Genomic DNA, 25,184 nt, shown 5'->3' with positions numbered 1-25,184 from the left:
CTGGTATCGAGGGGAGGTTAATTCGATAAAAAGAATAGCACTTTTTGATCCCTAAAAGTACTCCTCCGTAGGGATCATCTCGATCCAGGCGAATAATGTTAAAATCGTGAGAGTTTAAGGGTATTTCAGAAGTTAACCAAGTTTCGCACAATGCAAATGCGTCACATTTCAGATTATTTACTAGAAATTTAAATGAATCTATTTTTGGGATAATACTTCTACAATTCCACTGTAAAACAGTGATTAGATCCGTGACCTCGGTGGATGATTTAGCCATCGAAAGATACAATCGCTGAAAGAAGAGGCCAATTTGCAGTCAACTGCTTCAAATATGTTTTTACTGTAGGCATGAAAGCAATTAAAATGCTTCTAAGAGGGTCTGAAATATTGAAAGTTGTAAAAATCCAGTCCACAACATCAGAAAACTTGATAAGTCCAGCACCTAGTTGGTTCTCTGGTGGATTTTTAGGGACGCTTGGGGATTTTGTAGTCCCTGGAAGTGGTGGGAATTCCATCTCGGAATTGAGTTTTCCGAGACCAGGAGCTTTTTGCTTCGGTGATTTTTCCCGATTCCCGTTAGCTGTAACTTTTCGAAGCCCTTCGGAAGACACCTTCGAACCCTTACTAGGTAGCTTATGAGAAGATTTATTCATTCTTTTCCTACAGCTATGAGGGACCGCTGAAGATGGACCTTCCAAAGGGTCGTCAGAATCGCTCTCGTCAGTCGACAAGCAGGCATATGGATTCGTTGTCTGTTTAGGAGGGGTGGCACTTTTAAGCATCTCTGCGAAGGAACGCTTGGAGTGCTCCTTTAGGGAACGCTTCATTCGATCACCTCGCAGTTTGTAAGCGGGACAATCAGAGAGGTCATGTGGACCCTCCTTACAGTAGAGACACTTTTCAGCATCCTTACCGCAAGAGCCGTCCGCATGAGCTTCCCCACAGTTAGCACAACGTGGCTTATTGCTGCAATGGGTAGCTGTATGCCCCAGTTGTTTGCAATTGGTACAATTCATTATCCGGGGTACAAATAAACGAACAGGCAAACGAACCCGGTCCAAGAGGATGTAGTTGGGCAAAGCAGTGCCGGCGAAGGTCACACGATAAGAGTCTGATTGGGGATAAGACTTTGTTCCATCCCCTGCGATCGATACTGAATGCAATCGCTTGCAATCCAGTATCTTGACATTCTTAAGTGAGGGGTCTTTAAAACAACCCGCCCCGTACTTAAGAATATCCTCGCAAGTCAAACTCGCATCGGTGACCACACCGTCGATTTCTACTTCGCGAGCGGGCACGTAGACGCGGTACTCCTGCGTAAAGGGATCCTTTTGAACAAGCTCATTAGCCTGTTTAGAGCTGGTAAACAGGACCCTGAGCTTGTCTGGCCGTATTCTATCAATACTTTTTATAGTATTATATCGCGAAAACAGGTCTCGCGATATTTTTAAAATATTTAAATTTTTTTCTCTTGATTTGGTCCGGAAATAGACCGCGTAAGGCCCGGCCGGTAGTGCGAGCCCATCAGGATAGCTCTTTATGCGGGACATTTTACAGACAAGGGAAGTCTCCATTTGAACATCGGGAGCGGGGGGGCCAGGACTTAAATTAGACATGTCGCGGAACTACTTCCGCGCAGAAACAAGTAATTCGGGGGGAAATATAATGGTCAAAAACGAATAATCGAAGTAACGGTACTTAACTTAAGATCCAACGGGGGACACCAAGCTGGTCTTCGTCGGTCGGCGTATCGCCGCTTTGATGATGTGCAAAAAACCTCCGAGAGGAAAAAGCACACTTATTTATAATCCTCACACAATGGCCGCTTGTTTATAATCCGCACACTTGGCCTTGATCGCCGAAACAATAACCGGCTAACGGTACCGTTTCGATCCACCGCTCACAATAAGGCACTGTTCTATTATATAATGCGAAAAAAACCTCTCAGAGGAAAAAGCACTATTGTCTATCACACAATATCGTTTCGATCGTCCGACCACTTTATCACACACACACAACTGGTTTTCAATGCTTTCGCAGTAAATCCAAATCACGTCCGTTCGCTCGGAAGGTTGAAACGGCAATGATCACCAAGCTTGTGTTCAAGTTTTGTATGCAAGCAGTTATTTTATAGGGTTAAGTTTCTCTACCATTCTGCGATTTCGGTTGAAGCGATAAACTATTTCTCATTATCAATCGAGTTCATCATAAATTAGAAATTAATCTTAAGCACTTAAAATTTACCCTGGGGTAATTGTCAATTTCTCAGGCGAAACGAAATAACATGGAATTTCATCCGAGCTTGCATGACACAAGATCAGAGCATAGCAAATAATGTTTCAAATCGTTTTATGGCACTTTTTGTCTTGCTGTCTAGCAACAACCTACCACTAGCATGCTACACGTAGCACTGAAATGTTAGCTATAATTTCGCTCCTATTTATAGATTCGTGTGCTTTCTCTTTGATATATCGCTTACTCCTTCAAAACCGTCATCTATGGCAGGGAAATCCGATATGCCGGAGATTTTTAGCAGACAAAATAAGACACTGCTCACTACTAATCAAAATTTCAAGCATTTAAAATTGAACATGTGGGGCTTGATACTTTAAATCGAATCTTAGAAATATTTCCAATCAAATAATGAAGTAATATTAATAAATGATACAAAATACACTGAGCTGTAAGTGTTTAAAACCTGACCACATTTCTACGTGTATTTTTTCCTTGAGTTTCTGATTTGCACCCCTATATAGCAAATAAAGATGTGTTCCACATCAAAAGTTGTGCGCGAAGATGGTTCTAAAGAACCTTTCTGGGTTTGAGCTTGAGTTTGATCAACCACCACTGGTAGCTACTCCGTTACTGATCGGGATTCACTGAAATTGTACAGAGAATTTCTAGATGGTCAGACCTGGGATTGGTAAATCATCCATCAATGTACATCTTCTGGGAACCCCAGAATTCATTGATCAGTACCGGTGCCGACTAGGCCTGAACGTAGATCGTCAATCGAAATAGCAAGGAATGTTAGTCCAACACTTGTTGTCACTAGAGGTCGTATATACTACTGTGCTATCAACAAGTGTCACGGGAGTCGGAGTTAGCATAAATTTCAGTAATGTATTCGGGCACAGCTTATTATGTTTTTAGTTGTATTAGTGTGCGACTTAGTATGCTTCGGGTTCAAGATGCTCGAGTGAACGTTTCTTCAATATCCGATATTGAAGTCCCGGAAAGTTCTGATTTACAGTTCTTATTCATGGAAACTAAGGAAAAAATTTAAATGCGATCGTGGAACGAATAAAAACTTAATTTTGTTCGAAATGAAACTGCCTGCTACAGTATAAACGAGGGAGTTTGATTTAATCAAAATAGTTGTTTAATTGTAGTGACATATTGAAATCATTGATTATTCTATATATTAAATAAAAATATTTGAAATCACCAAAAAAGGTCAACAAACTTTCCGCGCATTTGGATTGTATACTAATTTCACTATACAATTTACCGCGAAAAAGGGTAATTAAATTATTTATGTGTTTAGTTCATATCAACCTGAGTAGCATTTTCCTGCTATTTATATAACACACCGATCTATGTTATTAAAAGTGTAGTATTAACGGATCTTCGCCATAGTTGATCCAGGCGACCGTGACGAGTGTACTCGCGGAAATATACGGTTTTTATGGCATCAGTCTCATTACTTAATTGTCATATATTATATCTACTGCCAAAATGAGTCATTTTTGATGCTCGTATATTTAGGTCTTAGAAGATGTGAATTCACACGATTTTTTAGGTGTGTAGTTTGATTACGGTTGAAATACTAATACAAATGTAAAAAAGAAACTATATCTCAACAGAAATATTTTCTATTATATGGAGTTTTCCAATAATATTGATAAATTTCAAAATAAAATTTTCTACTTTAAAAATACATAGCCTAGTAAATTAGTTGGTCTTTCATATTAATCATCAATTTTTGTGTATTAAATTTTCGATTAATTTATTTACATTGATCAATTAGTATCCTTGCTGCTAATAGATTTTAAATACTCGATTATTTTTGCTTTCCACTTGATAAATTTGATTTTTCGAATAAAAAATACATCACATTTTCAGAATCTGATTCATACTGAAAACTTTAATTATGATACCTTCTGTGAAATCTTCAATTCTTCACTTATTTGTTCCAATTTATAGGGACATTTTTTCTACATCATCAACTTCTCTACTGGAACAGTGCATATGCGCCGCGTTTTGTTTTTGCGATGATAAGTTTTCTCGTTGAAACACTGAATCTTTCGATTCGAGCCTCGTTCGCCACGTCAAACGACGTTCGCTGCAAATTGCCCTAATAAAGTCATCCAACTTTAGACTAATAAAATCGATACCAGCTGTAGCGCGAAGAAGTTGTACCTTCTCGACCAGTTTGTGCAGCTCATCCTCAACCGGATCATATCATCAAAACTGAAAGAACTAACGTAGTGTTAACGGTTTATGTTGATATTATTACCGTAATAACGATGTAAACGTTATAGCAAAATCATGTTGAAGCTTTTAAGCTCCGTCTATTTTACTTTCGTGCTACACTCTGCTGAGGGGCGTACTTGCAGCAGCACTTAAGACATGCTTGTCTATCGAACCTCCTTCTTCTCCCATAACCCGTGAGACTTCAACACATGTCGCTTGTAATGAAAGAAAATTTCACCAACTTACTCGATGTTTTGCCCATCCTACCAGGCACGGCCAGAACGGTTCCGCGAAGGATGCCCTCCGAGGCACGGAAAGGCAAAGAAAGCTTTTACACACTGTCTTATATTAGCTTTTCGTTATACCGGGACTGTTGCAATGGAATTGAATGTGGAAAATATTCGGAAAACTTTATAAGAGCATGTTGAGAATCGTGTAAGCAATTAAACTGGACCGTTTTCAGAGTGGACAAAAGTGAACCATAATATACAGTGCCGAGTTTAGGATAAGTCAATGTTTAACTCTTGTCGTTGTTCCTTGTTCGTAGTAATTACCCCATTAAGTGCAGTCATACCACAAAACATATCATTTCCATGCAAGTGGGCATTACAGAGAAATATACCCAGTACAGATAATGGACACTGTTTTAAAGGAGGTAACGTTGAAATTAAGTGTTAGTGAAAAACAATTCTCGCTACTGTACAATTTCAAATAGAGGTCAATCAAACAAATTGAGTCACATTATATCGTTATTGGAATATTTTTCAAATAGTAATTAATTCCAATAAGTTTCTTTTTGTCTACTTATCACACATCTCCGAGTGTTTTTATGCCTCTTCAATCACTCTATCACCGTATGCACTTTTCATAGTATTGGAAAATCTCTTCAATAATTCCGTTTCATAAGACTGGCACAAATGATTCAAAACTAAAATTTTCTGAAATGTGGTATCAACGAGTATCAAAGAATAGAACTCGTAACAGGTGTTTGCCTTTCTCTTACCCGCGACGACGGTTTTGGGGTAGTAAGCGACATTTTATTTCTGCCAGGGTTACCAGTTTTACGAATTTTTCAGTATTTTACTGATTTTCAAGTTGGAAAATTTTACTGAATGTTATACGGATTTTGCAAAAAATGCTTTGAAATTTTTAGGAAAGTCGGAACTTTTCGTCAATATAAGTAATATTACATAAAGTTATTCCTGCTTTATTATATTAGGATGATAAAGGAACTTGATCAATCGGTTCGACAATCATACAGATTCCGGCCGATAAATCTCATTGGGTTAAATCATTGAAAATCTGCGCAAGTTGAACTCAGTTGAGCTGAGCTGAAAATGATGATGCTTGAGAGAAGTAAATCATTTTCGCTGTGCATACTCACACACTCAACACTTTTCATTACATGGTCATTAACGACGTCGGTTTTGACCAAAGGCTATGCAACTGAGGTAGGAAGGAATGTTGGTCTGATAACCGTGACAGGATAGTTGATGTATCAGCAGAGATGGGAGAAGATTTGGGATATGACTTGGTGAACAATACGAATTAAATAGAAAATATGGTTTACGAAATGACAAACTTCTAGAACTCGCTGTCAGAAAATCTGGCACATCATTCATTCGTCAATTTTTCCAGTTTTGTCTTTACGATGACTAAGTAATTCATTATGTATCGACCGATTGAACTGTTATAGAACAAACAACGAAAATAAATTGCGATGAAAAATGATTTTGAAACCGGCTGTAAAACCAATATATTCAAACAAGTTTATCAGGGAAGCTGGATATCGGGATAAATCATAGTTTTTTTTTGAAAAAGTTTGAGAAGTGACTAAAGATTTATTATTGGTTATCAAGAGTGAGATGATTAATCATATCAAATACTAAATAAACGGAAATCAACGAACCACAAAGGCAGTGAGGCATATATATTTACAATAATAAAATTATCATTTTAATGAATTTTCTGGTGAGAAGATTTTTATCAATCAAATTGTAATCCCAAAGATTAGAAATAATATGAAAAAAAAACGAATAGTCAGATACAACTATTTTTAGATTCTTAACAGAAATTGATAAGAAAGAGTTCTCTTGCAAAACTACGAATAAATATTTATAAATACGTATGTTTAGCGAAGAGTTAGTTCGGTAAAAAAAACTGTGTTAGACTTTTTCTACGAACAATGAGAGAGAAATTTACAACAAAATTTCAATTATGATAGTTTTTATACTTTCATAATTAAAAATGTTGAAAGTTCTTTTTTCAACCGGGATGTTTTCTCCGGGATGTATAGAGATAAATTACTCTGGATTAAACTATTTTTTTTCTTATTAAATATGAAAATTTATTAAAAACCAAAAACTCGCTTTAATATAAATTACGCATCAATTGATATGCAAAAACATGCAATCAAGGTCAAATAAGTTATACGAATTTATACAGATTTGTTTAAACTCTATTTATTTTAAACTCCGATACTAAATGGAATACGGATATTCTGCACGCACGATCTGGCATCACTGATTTCTCCGTTACCTACTGTATCTATAACGAAAAATAGTTTTCACTATTTCATTCATTTTATCATGCGCATTTTGCTCATTGCTTTCGCGCTCGCTCTGGCATAGGAAAAATTTACCGTTGGAGGGTAATTTCATCAGCTGCAAATCACACCGAAAAATGAACAGCGACGAAATAAATTTTGAAAATCATCCCTTTCAAGGGCTATAAATGTTGACAAAAGAGCTATGAGGGCTATTCAACTGTTGAAATATGCAAAGCCGAAGAGAAAATAATCTGTTGGGTGAACCGTTCGCAGTGTGTACTTCGCTCCAAACGAGTGCAAATAAAACCAATATTTAGTTGCTTTGCGTTCACGAAAATACATTATGTGAATTGGTTTCAATCGGTGTTTAAAATTTTGTATGTGCACTTGAATAAAAAAACAAAAAATCTTTGCAAATTGAATGTCGCATTTTCCCACAGTTTATCAAATGTATCGTCACAAGTTAATCGTTAAAATAAATTCTAAATTCCTTGATTTAAAATTTTAATTGCTCCCGCATCCACCATATTCTCCACATTTGGCCCTCTGTGACTGTTTTAGGTTCTCAGATTCAAATAGATGCTTACTGGAAAGAGATAAGCATTGAATGATGAGGTCGTCGGAGAGACTGAAATAGTTTTTAAGGGTAAGGAGAATTCGTGGTATAAATGTAAAATCTAGATTTGATAAAAAGTGTTGTTTTCTTTGTCAGGCCAAGGACTTTTTGACCGACGTGCTGTTTTACAAGCATATGGAAGAATTTCAATACACTAAGGTCTCTCTTTACACGGGGGTTACGTACCGTGTTAAAAAAATCCGTGTAAAAGAAAACGCGTGGAAAATTTGACGCAATAATTCCAAAAACCGCATATTTGATTATTTGTTTGTTTTGTTACAGCCTGAGGTTACGAGAAGGGTCCAGTCATACTTGATAAAACACATTGGATGACAAATTAAAATTAGAACAGAGCGTTGTACGATAAGCAAATTATTCTAAAAGGTGATTTTTTTGAGGTTAGGATTTTCATGCATTAGTATTTGCTCAGATTTTTTGAGGTTATGATTTTCATGCATTATTATTTGCTCAGTATGCTCTGACATTTCATCATGAATAGACTTACTAACGAGCAACGCTTGCAAATCATTGAATTTTATTACCCAAATCAGTGTTCGGTTCGAAATGTGTTTCGCGCTTTACGCCCGATTTATGGTCTGGTTGAATGGCTACGTAAATAAGCAAAATTGCCGCATTTGGAGTGAAGAGCAACCAGAAGCCGTTCAAGAACTGCCCATGCATCCCGAAAAATGCACTGTTTGGTGTGGTTTGTACGCTGGTGGAATCATTGGACCGTATTTTTTCAAAGATGCTGTTGGACGCAACGTTACAGTGAATGGCGATCGCTATCGTTCGATGCTAACAAACTTTTTGTTGCCAAAAATGGAAGAACTGAACTTGGTTGACATGTGGTTTCAACAAGATGGCGCTACATGCCACACAGCTCGCGATTCTATGGCCATTTTGAGGGAAAACTTCGGAGAACAATTCATCTCAAGAAATGGACCGGTAAGTTGGCCACCAAGATCATGCGATTTGACGCCTTTAGACTATTTTTTGTGGGGCTACGTCAAGTCTAAAGTCTACAGAAATAAGCCAGTAACTATTCCAGCTTTGGAAGACAACATTTCCGAAGAAATTCGGGCTATTCCGGCCGAAATGCTCGAAAAAGTTGCCCAAAATTGGACTTTCCGAATGGACCACCTAAGACGCAGCCGCGGTCAACATTTAAATGAAATTATCTTCAAAAAGTAAATGTCATGTACCAATCTAACGTTTAAAATAAAGAACCGATGAGATTTTGCAAATTTTATGCGTTTTATTGTTTAAAAAAGTTCTCAAGCTCTTAAAAAATCACCCTGTAAATGGCTCATGCCTTCTGTACGAGGTCTGTTCAAAAAGTTCCCGGAATTTTTTAATTACGCGCGTCTGGAGAGTCCGGTGGTCAACAATTTTTTTTATTGTGTTGGTACATATGTCCCTAATGTATGGTGAAATTTTCAGCTGTATTCATTGTTTACATTCTGTCTTGTAGCGGCTGGTGTAGACGTGTTTTTTGAGCTCGGCGATTTTTGTCTTGGTGACGTTGGGTGCTTCCACGTGGACGATTGTGCTTTTGTTTCGACATCATAACCGTGCACCCATGTTTCATCACCAGTTATGACCCTTTCAAGTAAATTGGGATCGTCGTTGACGTTGTTTAACAGGTCCTGAGCGATGGTAATGCGTTTGTTTTTTTTATCAAAATTCAGCAGTTTTGGAACGAATTTTGCTGCCACTCGTTTCATGCCCAAAACATTTGAAAAAATATGATGGCATGAGCCAACTGATATGCCAACTTCATCAGCAACTTCTCTAATAGTGATTCGGCGATCATCCATAATCATTTTTTCCACTTTTCCCACATTTTCATCGATTATTGACGTGCTGGGTCGACCGGAGCGTTCGTCGTCTTCAACGTCTTCGCGGCCATCTTGGAAACGCTTATACCACTCGTAAACACTTGTTTTTTTCATAGCAGACTCACCGTAGGCTCTCTGTAACATTTCGCACTCTTGGTTACACTTTATTTCATTTTTCACGTAAAATTTAATACAAATTCTTCATTTCTTCCATTGTTTAAACTAACAAAAATCGCCGAGCTCAAAAAAACACGTCTACACCAGCCGCTACAAGACAGAATGTAAACAATGAATACAGCTGAAAATTTCACCATACATTAGGGACATATGTACCAACACAATAAAAAAAATTTTGACCACCGGACTCTTCAGACGCGCGCAATTAAAAAATTCCGGGAACTTTTTTAACAGACCTCGTATATTGCATTAAGTTTTCAAAAGAACGATAATACGTACAATTAGAACCCATAAACACTTTCACTACAAAAAGGCTTGAGAATAAGTTCTTTTCAATTCCGAAGGTGCGATGTGTAGTAAACACTAACAATCTTAACAGTCATTCTCAACTAAACTGAGTGGGAAGACATGGGTATTGGATGAAGATCTATGCACGCAGCGACAGAATCAAAGGGAAAGAATTCATAGAGATGAATATGGGTCAAATTAGAAAAGTTATTACTTTGTGTCATGCTGAAGAAACTCATTTCATCGGCGTAAATCATAACACTATTAGAGCTATAGAATTCAAATGGGTATAAAATACTGTACTGTTTTATATGACGAAGAGTTGACGAGATTAGTAAATCCGACTATTTCTTCAACGCTACGAAATTCTCGATGATATCAATGACGATGCTGACATCATACACCACAACTGAGCGGAAGAGACGTTGTCGTGTAATTTACAACAGGGATTCAAGATCTAAAGACTGATTAATCATTTTATGGAACGACAGTCAACGATCCCGTGAATTGTTGAATGACTGATTTTAGTTAACTTTCAAACTTTAAATTAGGTCTCATAATCGTTTTCTTACAGTTTTTTAAATTTTTTATGTGGAACACATCTTTATTTTCTATATAGGGGTGCAAATCAGAAACTAAAGAAAAAACTACACGTAGAAATGTGGTCAGGTTTTAAACATTTACAGCTCATTCTATTTTGTATCAATTATTAATATTATTTCATCATTTGATAGGAAATATTTCTACGTTCGGCTTGAATGTATCAAGCCACGTATCTTCAATTATATATGATTGAGATTTTGATTAGTATCGAGCAGTGCCCTGTTTGGCTGCTAAAAATCTTTAGCACACCGGATTTCCCTGCCATAGACGACGGTTTTGAAGGAGTAAGCGATGTATCAAAAACAGAGCATCGCTCTGATTGGCCAATCAATGCAAAAGCGAAGCTGTTGGAAGCACGCGAATCTATAAATAGAAGCGAAATTAAAGCTAACGTTTCAGTCCTACTTGTAGCATGCTAGAGGCAGGTTGTTGCTAGACAGCAAGACAAAAACGTGCCATTAAACGATTTGAAGCTTTAAGGGCTGAGGCCAGTTGTTAGCGTAAAACCGTGTGGCTCGCAGTGCGTATTACATTTCTCTCCATGCTCTCTCGCAAATGTGCAAAATGACTCTCGATGTGGCCAAGAAAGTTTTGATATTTTCGGTTACAAGTTTGACTACATCACATAGAATCCAATAAAACTACCGCTTGTTTGGCAGCTTTGCTGAGCCGATTTCATGTTTCGTTACGTTACCAGGATACAAGAGCAGAAAAAATGGTGCCGCCATAGAAATGGACTTACCATTCACTTAATTTTTATCGTGACAACATGTATGTTTTTATGCACTAATCGCATCTAAACTAAATTATCTAGACATTGTCAGGATAGAGTTTTGATCCATGCTTTTGAAGGCGAGATATTCAATGAACAAGTTGAAAGTTGCCGTTTTCAGCTATGCGATTCTTCCTTCAGAAAAAAAGACTTGGAATAGGAAAAATTTTCATCGGAAAATTCTCCGTCGGTGTAGACTAGATCCTCCGTCAGAGGCTTGACGTGTAGATCGCAATGTAGCACTGGTTAGGATCGTCAAGGCGCCAGTAAATCGGAAACTATCCTCCAGCCAGAATCGCTGTATCGATCCCAGCATCTTTCCATTCGATTATTAAACGGTTATCGGAATCGCCAGTTCCAACTGGTCAATCCTCTGGAGCTCAAATGGGAAAGCAGAGAGTAGAAAAATAACATGCCTCACCCCGAAATAGTCGCTGATCGAAAAAACAGTAGACCAAGCTTATGAATAGCCTCCACTATAAATAATACACACACAAACCGAAACTTGTTGGTTTGGAATTTGAAATGACTTGAAGAGTGTTTTAAACCAGAAGTTGAAAATCAAACCTTGGATATCGAAAAACAGTTTCCGTTTTTCATGAACATAGCGGCCCGTTAAGGATAACCAGTTCCGCCAAAGCCTCTGATGCGAAGCCAAAATAGCTACACGGAGAACCCTTCGATCATAAAATGACGATATCGCAGTTTTTGATTTTTGCGATAGTTGATTTACCTAATTTCTTTTTGATTCAACCAATATGGTTTTTGATTTGCATATATTCAAGTAGTTGAAAAATATGTTGTTTTGAATGCTGTCAAATGCCGCAAACAGTTGAAAGCAAAACAATAATCGCAATGCAAAATCAACAACTTTTTAGTTGAAATCTGTTCGCGTCGCTTCAAAATGTCAATGAAAACAACATCGATGGTTAAAGCGTTTGGTGAAATTGTGTTCATTCGATTTGAGAAATTTATGATAACAAGTGTTTATTTAACAGCGGTGTTGTGATAAAAATTTTATGACAAATTAGAAAATGTTAATGAATGATCATCTCGTAATCTTTCAGGTATGCGCAAAAATTTTATGCTTCAAATTCGATCATTGATTTCCTTGCAGCAGACTGTTTTACTACCAGCTGTTTGATACCGATGATGATGTTCATGCATTAGCAATAAAACGCTTTTTGATATGAATTTAATTTATAAAAGTAACAGGAGCGAAGGGTTTCAAACACACAGAACGCGCTGCGATTGAATGGCGCGTTTGAATTGCCGTCGCAAAATTCCAATTCCCAGCGGTTGATGCCCCAAGCTCATATAAATTGACTAAAATAATCAGTGCATAACTTTAGTTCAACCGTTTGAAGACATCATCTTTCAATACTCATATTAGGTAAATTTAATAATTTCGCTGATTTACTCGCCCCTCCGGGCACTTTTGCTGATTAACACTCCTAATACCAAGCCTAAAAAAGTTACGCGAAGCACCAAGCCTCAAAAAAAGTTGGAACGGTAACTTTGAGCTACCATAGCTCAGTTGTTACTTGACCAATTTCGATAAATTTTTCACCCTCGAATTTTGTGAAGTTTGTAGATTATTTTAAGTATATCATTATTGGCAATCTTTTAGGAAAAACTAATGAAAATCAGATTTTTCCCGTTCCAAGTTTTTTTTCGAGCTCAATACGTGCCCTATCTGCATTCATGCGGCACCTGCATCGCGAATCGGATATTGAGAACTTCAACTTTACCGAGTCATAACTTTGTTGTTAGTCAACCGATCTTCAAAATTTGTTCACCATTGGAAAGGTAATACTTCCAGAAATAAAATGCACTGAAAAAATCGAAAAATAGGGTTATCTACCCGAAGTTATAATGAAAACTGTAGATAGATGACCTAAGAAAAGATGAGATTTTTTACTATGATCGTAAATATCTCGAAATTCAAAGCGATGACCTATATATTTTTATACATCATTCGATTGCTAGTGATACCAGCGACAATTTTCGCTCAATTACCATTCCTACACAATCAGAAGAAAACATTGAGAAATCGATGAATTTATAAATATATATGAATTTTTCATTTTTTTCACATGTTTGTATATAACTCGAAAATTAAAGCGATAACATGTACATTTTTTTGATTCAAAATATTGGAATCATTACCAGAAGCAATGTATTGATGATCAAAATTATATATCCGTTCAAAGAATCTCAAGAAATTTGGTACAAATACAGAGAATTTGTGTTATTGGGAAAATTTCGCCAAACAACATGAAATCAAAACTTTTAAATTTTATGACAAATATTTTTTTATTATTTTAGTTGGAAATTTATTATAAACAAAATTTACAAAAAAACTGAAACTTGGATTTCACTGAAAATTTTAAAATTTTTAGTAAATAACCTAAAACTCTTAAAATATTTTTATATTGGACAAACGATCTAAACAATTTTTATGCACAACACAAACGCATTTGATAACTACTAAAATTAGGTTTTTTTGTTGTAGGTTTGCCGTAGAATCTCAAAAAATAGATAAAAGATCGGAAATTTTAAAATTTCCGAGTTAAATTGCATTGCACAGTGGTCCGGATCCACAATTTAGGGGGACAACAATATTTGTGGCTTAACCTTATACTTTAAAGCTATGATGTCTTCAAAACAAATGATCAGTGAAGATAAACCATATGTCGATGTACATGGTATTAGGGTGGCTCTTATTATTAAGGTGATCCAAAACTTATTTTCCGGATGTATTGAGATAGAGGACTGCATTTTTCGGCAAAACTGTAGATAAACTTATATCGAGCAGCTTTGCTGAGGACATCATAGTAGTATCTGCAACGGTTTAAGTGTTACAGCTATTTTTAAAGAGCAACTTAGGGTGTTCCTCAAAAAATCAGATTTTTTGTTCGAGCATTTATATTTTTCTCTTTTCGTATAGGTATCTTTGAACATCTTTTAGAGTTTGTTAAAACCAATTTTTTAATGACTGGCGTGTTCAGGTAGCGTTTTCTGAACCGAAGTTATGAGCAAAACTAGTTCGAAAACAGGTTGTTTTTAAACTGCTATATCTAACATTGAGGAAAACGAAAAAAATCCGTTTCTTGTATTTGACAAAAAATATTTTCGAGCATGTTTATAAAAAAAGGCGGAGGAGATATTTTTACAATTTTTTTAAATTATGTTCATACATTGGATTTTTTCATTGAAAAATATTCGTATCAGTCATTTATTAGCTATTTTTATTTAGGTATTTTTGTCTTCTAAAGTGTCAAATTAATTCAAGTGCATATTCGGGAAGAAATCGTTTTGCATTCTTCGGGGAATGCAGAATGGTGTCGCTTTTGTAAAATCTCTAACGCCTCTCGGTGGTTGGAGGTTCTATCAACCGTGCATTTTGGCACCTGCAGATCGTTCAGCATCCTTTCGGGAATGCAGGACGACTTATTTCTTTATGTTTTGTGCTGTTTTCCCACCTCACCCAATTCTCAATTCCCTTCCATGTTCCTTTTATCCTTCCCTTCCCATCAGGAAGTTGATGAGAAGATACGCAAGGCACGAATCTCCAAATAACTAGGGGAACATGCCACTTGAGCCAATTAGTTCTGATAACAGAGGTGCAGGGTTTCATTCAGTAAAATGCATTCAAACGAAGAGGTTGTTTTTCGAGACGAAGACAACTTTAAGCTGCGAATAGATTGGTTGGTAGGTGCTTATCGCAAAGGCTGCTGCAAAGCCAATATTCGGGGCGATTCCAGTTTCACAAGTACCTGAAATAGTGGAACTCTCTTCACTGAGAAAGATGGCCTAACCGATTTGAGAACTGTTTCAATTTGTAGGTTACACTAGTTCATGCACTAGCTTTCATGTTTTTCAAAAATCAAAGAAAACTGTTTGAAGAATACATTTTTATATGAGAATAAGAGAGATATTAGAAAGGCATCATTACACAACTAGGTGGAAAAAAACAAGTTTTACTTAATTTCATATGATTTTTGTGCTAAATTCAGAATAGTAAAACAAAAATCAAGCAATATTTTTTTTTAAATTTTAGTTGGTTTCTTTGGCCATGGGTTAGTATATGGAATTCGTATAAATTTACGTTCTATTTCTTTTTGTACAAAGCCATTGAAATAATTTAAAATTTTCGTGTTGTCACAAAATTTATTTTATTAATAGAAACAAATTCTACGTCTCTTTGAAACAGATGAAATCAAAACGGATTCCAATATTTTCACTTTGATTTGCAGAAACGTTGGAACGCAATATATATCAAAAATTTTGAAATTTCCGATCTTCTACCGATTTTCTGAGATTTTACGGAAAACCTAAAACAAAAAAACCTAATTTTAGTAGTTAACAATTCCGTTTGGGTTGTGCATAAAAATTGTTTAGATCTTTTGTCCAATACAAAAACATTATTATTTTTAGAGTTTAGGTGTATTTACCAAAAGTTTTAGGTTTTTCAGTGAAATCCAAGTTTCAGTTTTTTTGTAAATTTTGTTCATAATAAATTTTCAACTAAAATAACAAAAAAATATGTCATAAAATTTCAAAGTTTAGATTTGTTTTTTTTTGGCAAAATTTTCCCTATAATAGAAATTCTTTGTATTTGTACCAAATTTCTAGAGATTCTTTCAACGGATATATAATTTTGATCATCAATACATTGTTTCTGGTAATGATTCCAATATTCTGAATAAAAAAATGTACATGTCATCGCTTTAATTTTTGAGTTATATACAAACATGTGAAAAAAATTGAAAAATTCATATATATTTATAAATTCATCGATTGTTTAATGTTTTCTTTTGATTGTGCAGGAAAGGTAGTTGAGCGAAAATTGTAGCTGGTATCACTAGCAATCGAATGATGTATAAAAATATATAGGTCATCGCTTTGAATTTCGAGATATTTACGATCATTGTAAAAAGTCTTATCTTTTCTTGGGTCATCTATCTACAGTTTTCATTATAACTTTGGGTAGACAACCCTATTTTTAGTTTTTTTCAGTGCATTGTATTTCTGGAAGTAGTACCTTTCCAATGGTGAACAAATTTTGAAGATCGGTTGACTAACAACAAAGTTATGACTCGGTAAAGTTGAAGTATTCAATATTTTCTATGCGACGTTTATGCCAAAGGAAAGAAAATTGGAAAGCAGATAGGGCATATTGGGCGCGTGAAAAAAACTTGGAACGGGAAAAATCAAATTGTCATTGGTTTTCCTTTGCCAATCGTCAGCTACAAAGTTTTGGAATCAATCTACGAACTTCACAAAATTCGAGGGTGTAAAATTTATTGAGATTCGTTGAAAAACAGCTGAGCTATGACAGCTCAAAGTTACCGTTCCAACTTTTTTTGAGGCTTGGTATTTGGAGTGTTAAAAATGTTTTTCTACATCAATCATTTCCGATCATATCAGAAGTATTTTTTTAGAATTTAGATCTTTACTGATCTCGACTTTACATGATCATGATCATACAAAAATCAAAATCACTTAGAGATCAGATCAGTTCTGAATTCGTAATGATAATTTATTCCTTGGTTAAGATCACTTGAAATCAGCAGTGATCGATGGTTTTCCCAGCCCTAATGATATTACATGTCAATATAAAATACTGTTTATATTTTAACAACGATATTTATTTCATGAATCTCAACATACGAACTTATTTCAAATAGATCATGACGTGTATCAGTAAGTATATTTTGATTATTTTCGCAAATCAATATCATTGTTCGAGTTGATTCAACTCTTTGCAATGTTTAAAACAAATAAAACCGATTTATTTTTCAACTAACAGAATTTTGTTTCAATAACAACACCAGTTATTTCAACTAAAATATTTGTTGAAATTGAAAGGTATGTGTCCTCACTAATTGACAGCATTTTTTTAAACAGTTAAATTTATTGTTTCAACCATCGTTTCTGCTAATCGAAAAACAAAAATGACAGTTTAGTTAAAACAACGATCGATTAGTTGTACCAAATTTTAACCAATCGAATTCAGAAAATCAACTAATATTCTGGTTGAAATGGGATCGCGGGTGGTTCCGTGTGTGTTCACAAAAAATCAAAAAAAAAGTATATGTAAACGGCATGAGACTTGTTAATATGTGAAGGATAGTATATTAGCTTAAGATGATTGATTAGAAATAAAACCGTGCTGAGCTCGAAAATGAAGATGTTACATGAGTAGGTGATGAAATGAAGTAATATAATTCAAACGAAATCCAAAAGCCGTGTAAAAGTTTGGACTAATTAAAATTTTGAGTAAATTTTACGGTATAAAATGAATCGGATTCATTGTTTTATAATCATTTTAGCAGCTGTGCCCTTCTCAATATCACTCACTAAATCACAAACGATCGATCTTGAAATGCTCTGAGTAGATTGATACGTGCTAGCCTTACGATCACTATTCAAGGCTAACTTAGAGTTAATTTAGTATCATGTTGGATATCTTCAAATTCTTTCAATTTCAATTCTTATAATCTAGACCCAAAGTAACCAAAGATAGCTCTTACAACGTCCAATCGCCTAAACAGGAAAATCACAAACTCTTAATCTCCTCGAGTTGAGTAGAACTATACATAAAACGCTTCAAATGTATTCGTTTTCAGAGAGGCGATTCAGTTCATGGTCGCAGTAAAGTAGTATAATAATGTTGATGTTCGGCTAAATCTGTTCTGAAAAGGTAATCCGATGACATATGGAGCTTTCTCAGTGAGCCCATGGAAACAATAATTTATATTATCTATCGGAACATTCATCAGTAGGTTTATACGATCACGTTGGAACTTATGGAAGTTGAAGCTTTTGTGGGCTACTTAAGAAGAGCATCCATCGTGGATAGAAGACTACCCGATTGGGCTTACCTACATTTTCGGAAAGAAGGGAGGGGGGGACATAGATATGTAACTCACCTTGCTCCCACCAGCAAACTGTTGCTGGTAGCATCCCGTAGCACTAGCTTGAAAAAGTCAATCGTCGACTCATTTCCCTGGAACTTCAAGTACTCCTCATCGACTGGAAAGAGCAAAAAAAGGAAAAATAATACAAATGGATTAGAATCTGTGTGGTCGCATAATCGGATTGTGCAGTAGTCGTTCGACTATCGAAGCTGATTTATTTATCTCATTTTCAGAGTGAAGAAATATGTTTTCCACGATGTACATTATGTATATTGAAGAACCAGGCGGAATCACCTCTCGAATTTTAGTATTATTTTAATGATTGATACTAGCTCTCGTATTGTTACTCCTAATTGATTCTAGGAGCTAAAAGTTTGAATAGAAAAGACGTAATTACGATTCTTAATTGTAGTCGAATGCCATTTATTTTGTCGGAAGGATTACAGTTTGGTTTTACACTTGCATTGCTATGTCAAAATCAGTAAACATTCGGGAAAAGCTTAACCAAAGATTTCACAAGTTTATTGAAAAGTACTCACGAATACCCACTCACCCATACATATAACGGTACAAGATTCACAAAAGATGAATGAGGTCGATTTCAGTTCTGCTATAGAATAGAAAAAATCAGAATTCACTCTGCCAGAGCAAAACGTCCACGATAAATGTTTGGTAATTTGTCAAGGGAGACAAAAACATGTTGATGATTTACTGTACAGTGGAGAGCGTGGGAAAGTAAGCGGAAAAAGGAAAGGGGGGGGGGGGGGGGGCAGGGTGTTGTCTCCAGGGCGAACAAACTCAGTTGAACTTCTTGTTTTTAGCGAGTGAAACGACAGTCGTGAACTGATTGAACAAAAACTATGTAAATATGGCATAGCTATATGATTACACTGATAGTATCTAAACTCATTAGCATGTTGTCTACGGTAGTTACGGCAATGATTTACTATCGATGGAATCGTAAATCAGGTACAGGCACATTAGCTTTATCAGATTGTAAACGAAAGCTTTTTCTGGTTTTAGTTTTGTGTTCAGATATGTAGATACGGAACCATTATACAACGAATATTCAACAGAGTACGTAACATTATTTGGAATTTTTGGAAATCGATAAATTGCTAGTATTGAATAAAGATCCCGTACATTTGGCCCAGTGTCATGAGATTAGGCTCGTAATTTATATTGGATGTTTCATGACGTATTCCTAAAAAATTGTTTGTATTCGATGAAACCAGAATTCTGCTAAATATTGACCATTTCGAATCCACTTAGAATAAAACTGATTCTATTTTTTTCAAAGGTATTTCATCGTACCATCCTATCAAATATATTACCATAATTTTCCAAAGATGCCACTTCTTTTACATCTTAAGTCCATCGATTTGTTGGTGATAGAAAATCTAGGTTTTGATTCCGCAGTTGGAATTCCTTGTCAAATTTTCTGTTTTCAGGTAAATATTATAGTGAAATTTATTTTATTTCGTTGGAAAATTCGTATTTTCGAATTCTGCAATTTCTGAAACGTGGCATTTTACTTCTGCTTTAACCTCCAATCCTCAAATTTTGAACAAAAAATCGATTTTATGGTCAGTTTATCAATATGAATAAAAGCATTCTTCGAAATTCCCCTATCTTGGGTGCTAAAAGACATAAATTGAATGGTAACATGCTTGCAGATGGATTCCCCAACAATAGGTAATGTAGCTTGTAATGTATTTTTCGCGATTTTCCGATCCAAAAATCTTAGGTTGCTATAAATTCAAATCCGATCCAAATTTCGAACGCATGATGCTCAAGTTCGCTTTTAAAGACTGTCCCAGAAAGTATGGACGCAACCAAAAACCGCTGCCATTTCGCAATGGTTCAGAATCTGTCAATTTTTATGACTGCGTCCTATTGTTTACACTCTTCTCGAACCACTTGTGCAGTTGTTTATTCGTTTTCATTAGTTTGTTTCGAAATGCGTGGACTTTCAGCAGAACAACGTCGAAAAATTGTGTACAAATGGTGCACAGAACGCGGACTGTCACTGAGAAAGATAGCAAAAATGGAAGCAGTAAGTGAAAAAGCCGTGCGAAATGCAATCAGGATGTTCGGTGAGGATAACACCTTTGAGTATAAACCGAAAACGGGTCGAAAAAAAGGTCATGCTAACCCTCAGTTGGATAAACGTATACTGAAGGCGTTCGAGCAAAAGAAGGAGGTTTCAGTTCGGGATGTGACCGAAAAAGTGGACACTTCAAAGTCAAATGTTCTTCGTGCTAAAGAACGTTTGAATCTTCGAACCTATAAGAAGCAGAAACAACCAAAACGTAGTCTGAAACAAGAAGCATCGATCAGGCCGAGGGTTTGAAAGCTGTACCATACGATTCTTGGTGGAAATTTGAACTGCATAATCATGGACGACGAAACCTACGTGAAACTCGATTACAAATTCTTGCCGAGACCACAATATTATACGGTGCGAGAAGAGCAAGTGTTAAACCAGTCCGAGACATCGATTGAAGTCGAAAAATTTGGTAAGAAAGCTATGGTCTGGCAAGCAATTTGTAGCTGCGGTAAGATTTCGAAACCCTTCATCACCACTGCTTCAATGAACAGCAAAATATACATCAAGGAATGTTCACAAAAACGACTTTTACCCATGATTCGAAGCAACAAGGATCCTGGTCTTCTGGCCAGATCTTGCATCTTGCCACTACTCGAAATCAACGGTGGAATGGTGTAACTTTCGTCCCAAAAGACATAAGTCCATCAAATTGCCCACAACTTCGACCAATTGAGGAATTTTAACGAAAGCACATCTTAGGAAATATGTCTCGGCAGCCGAAACCATTCAACAGTTCGAAAAAGATCGGAAGAAAGTGTCAAAACTTGTCGCCAAGAAGTCTGTACGGAATTTAATGAGGAACGTTCGCAAGAAGGTGCGTCAGCTAGTCTTCAATGGCTAAGTAGCAAATGGTTAGAATAATATTCTGTTGTTGTAGTCTAATATTATCAGTATATCGAATAAAATTTGAATATCTAACACTTGTGAATTATTTACAGCGAAATCAAAGTGCGTCCATACTTTCTGGGATAGTCTTTATACCTCATCCAAACCATTCGACACAACATACCGATTACGGCCGGGGCAACAGAAGCAAAGAACAGTATAGGGTTCTGAACAATTAGACGATTCTAAGGTTTCTTCGTTAGTGACTATTAGATTATTGTATGTATATTGTACTTTAACTTTTGTTCAGTTGAATCTCAATTACCTTCATTCGGTCGATGTGCATTCGATTCTTAGGTAAATATTTTAATTTGAATCCCACAACATGTATTCGAAAAAGAAAATATGCGTAAGAGGTAAAGAATGGATAGTTAGTTCCGCATGAACGGTTCCCGATCAACATATCGTATCCAAACTATTTCTCTTTTTGATTGTTACAAAACTTTGATATTTTAACTACTAACGAAACCAACCTTATACCTTCGCTACGAAATTATCTGTTTGTTATAAACTTGTTACGGATTGATGATCGGGTAGCGGGGACCGGACAACTTAAAAGAAAAAAATCATTGATGCGAAGCCGTAGAAGTCAATTTTTGCTTGCGATCATGCAAAGGAAAAATATTGCAAAAACTTGACTGATTGATCGACTGAAGTATATGTTTCGATCTTTTGTAAATAATGAAGACAGTTAGCTTAACTGCTAGTTCCATTCTGAGGATCATAATTTAATCTGGAGATACTTTCAGAACTTTTAGTCGAGCATTTAAAAGTTCTGAAAGTATCTGGTGTAGTGAAATTTTAAACACATTGAACCCCGCAATTCCGAAATCGGAAATCGTATCCAGCTTACTGAACTGTAAGGTCTTTTATTTGAGCTTACGATTTCGAAAATCGGTTTAGGCCTCTCAGAGAAAATGAAGAGGGTTCCGCTTTTATAGATTTTTATTACTATTTTCGGTACATTCGTAACCGGGAACTAAGAACCGTTATTGCCGTCATCGGTCAGCAACTGAAACAAGCTTCAATTTGAAACAATTCTGAGCTAAATTGAAATGGATTGTTCCGTATTATGGATCGCTCTAAATGGCGGTTTGTTGTGATTTTTAATACACTTTACCCTGTAATTCTGAAACCATTTTGATTCAGATGAAATTCAACATCAACCTAAGGGACCGTTAGACTTTTCATTTGAGACTAACTTTGTTGAAATCGAATATGTTATCTCTGATAAAATGAAGTGAGTTCCGTTTGAGAGTTTCCACTACTATTTCCGGCACTTTCGGATTCGGATGTTCTGGCCATCAACTAGAAACTCAGAATCTAAGAATTATATTACCAGTTCAAAGAAATGCAATTCCGGAACAGGAAGTCCGGTCCAAATATAATTGAATATCGTTCTATGAGGAAGTAGGACTTTTCATTTGAAAATAATAAGTGGACAACAACCGATTCAATCAAAAGTGCATTGTTCATATTCATTCATGAAATGAAAAATCCACAAAAATCGTTTTTAACTATCTAGGATTTTTAAATCTAAGTTGTGAATTCATACAACATTAATTTCAATAACTTACTTGCCAACCCCGTATCGAAAATACAATTTATATAGCCATTTGGAAGAATATCCATAAACCGAATTTAAGAATTGTAAAATTTAAATTTTAGATATCCACTCATCAAGCGCACACAGAAAGTATCTATAATTCTTTCAAAAATCATGAGAAATGGTAAAATACACTTATGTGCTGGTATGATATGAACTTCACAAAAAATATATTTTCAGGAAACATCTTTTAAACCAGTAGTAATTCCATATAAAAAGATCTTGTTTGAATATTATTCAGTTTTTTCATAAAATGAGTATTGTCATCATGTCAAAGGTTTTGATCTGTAACAAAGAATGAATAATTGATCAATGATGAGAAACTCAATTAGCATTTTAGTTATAAACTGAATGACTAAATTGACCATCTTAAACAACATGTACAAATGTGTCTCCCTCATATTAGTCAATTAAACATAATCATGGTATACAACCCAAGTAGCTCGTTAATTTGCTATCCAGTATTTTTCTACAGATTGTGCAATTTATCAAATTAGTTCATATTACTATTGTAGTATCTGTTGTGTTATGAAAAAAGCGCAATTTTTCTGTGTTGTGCAACATATCTTTAAGTTCTTCCGTTGTCACGAATATTTATTCACAATTATTGTGCAACTGATAAAAAAAACTCATGCATCGATCCCATTACAAATGCAGCAATTAAATCTGAGAAAAAACAATTGTGAAACTCAAGGGAACTACTACGTAATGTAAACAAGAATTGAATTGATGTTGACAAAAACATAGCAAACATAATTTCTAATGAATAAGTTTCACATTTGATTTTCTATACAACTGCCCGTAACACAAACATGGAACTTTAGAAATATTCTGCACATAAATAAATGGCAATACTACATATTGTAGAATTGATCATTAATGTTTTAGTAAATAAAAAATCGACAACGAACTGCATTTTTATGGTGAAACATGTCTTCGTACGCCTGAAATTTTCAAGTGCCTTTGAATGTACGTGTTTTGATGATTGCCCATCAATTTCTATGAAAAAAACAATCTATTCTTTTCAATGAATATGATCGGAAGAGTGTTTTAAATATGTATAAGAAAGTTATGAAACATTCATACATCTTTTCAGACGATTTTATTCATATTGATGTTTCAATTAATCTGAAAAACCTTGAAATGAATTTTTCTGCAATATTTTCCAATATGGCATATCTGGGGTAACAGTGTGTTGAAAAGAAAATGGTTCACCCAACGTAATGATTTATTTTACTTAAATAAAAGGAAATATAAACATGAAAATATTGAAAAGAGAAATTTTTGTTTTTATTTTTATCAAAACAGTTGTTTTTATTTTTATCAAACTAGTTGACTTAAACAACAATACAGTTTAGTCATTCATCTTAGTGAACCCGACATTTGTGATACGCACTGTAGGTATTATTTTGGTGAGCCCATGTGCTTTAGTTGCAAGAACAAGTTGCTCAAACGGTAATATATGATGAACGTAACTTTTCGTTCAATATCTTTGAAAAGTGATGTCAGGTCTGCTCATTTTTTCGCGAGATGAAAATGGAATGCAAATTATCTGATTTGATTATTGTTTTCATTGCCTATATAATGCTGTATTTCTGAAACATTTACAATAATATTCTAATGTCGGCAAGTTTTACGTTCATTTCAAGCAGATAAATCTGGTACAACTTATTTGCAAGTTTCGAATTGTTTTTCTAAAAATGAAGAAAACTGCACACACTGACCTAATATTTCATGAGGCAGTCAAGACAATGCGGACTCGGCAGCAGAATAGTTTTTACTGCGAGGTTTTCAATTCGGCTTAGCAGTTTTTGCCTTGCGGAGATCATAATTTCACTTTTTTTTTTCTTCACAAAAGCTATACAGGGTCCGCCATGTAATTTTTTTATAAACATGCAATAAAACCAAATTTTAAAATTTATTTTTTCATATTAAAGTACAATACTTCCGGTTAATTGTGGAATATAATTTCATTCAAATGGCTGCCTCGGCTGGCCTTGCAGTACGCCATACGGTCGGTCCAGTTTTTTAGTACATTTTCGATTGTATGCAGCTTTATTTCAGCTATGGCTGCACGAATGTTGTCTTTCAAGACTTGAATTGTCTCTGGCTTGTCCACATAACACTTATCTTCGACAGCCCCCAAAGATAATAGTCTAACGGCGTCAAATCACAGCTCCGAGGCGGCCAAACGACATCCGAATTTCGACTGATAATTCGATCTTCGAAGATTGTGCGCAGAAGATCGATCGTAGCGTTGGCTGTGTGGCACGGAGCGCCGTCTTGTTGGAACCAAATGGTGTCCAAGTCTTCCTCTTCAAGCAACGGGAAGAACC

At 35.5% G+C, this 25,184-nt stretch overlaps 1 protein-coding gene across 6 annotated transcripts in view; it reads right to left on the bottom strand.

Annotated features, from left to right (window-relative positions):
* The window catches only part of LOC131426934 (semaphorin-1A), a 530,738-nt gene that overhangs the window by 170,625 nt on the left and 334,929 nt on the right, over window positions 1-25,184 (bottom strand). For all 6 annotated transcript variants that reach the window (XR_009229208.1, XR_009229211.1, XR_009229210.1 and 3 more), the window contains exon 3: window positions 18,260-18,362. Coding sequence is in view for 1 of the 6 variants with exons in the window: in XM_058589724.1 (XP_058445707.1) it covers window positions 18,260-18,362 (103 nt within the window). In the remaining 5 variants the exon portion in view is untranslated. The remainder of the gene's footprint in view (window positions 1-18,259; window positions 18,363-25,184) is intronic.

Source organism: Malaya genurostris, chromosome 2, assembly GCF_030247185.1.
Source record: "Malaya genurostris strain Urasoe2022 chromosome 2, Malgen_1.1, whole genome shotgun sequence".
Lineage (NCBI taxonomy): Eukaryota > Metazoa > Arthropoda > Insecta > Diptera > Culicidae > Malaya > Malaya genurostris.
The sequence above is the reverse complement of the archived record's forward strand: the minus strand, read 5'-3'. Positions and strand labels throughout refer to the sequence as shown.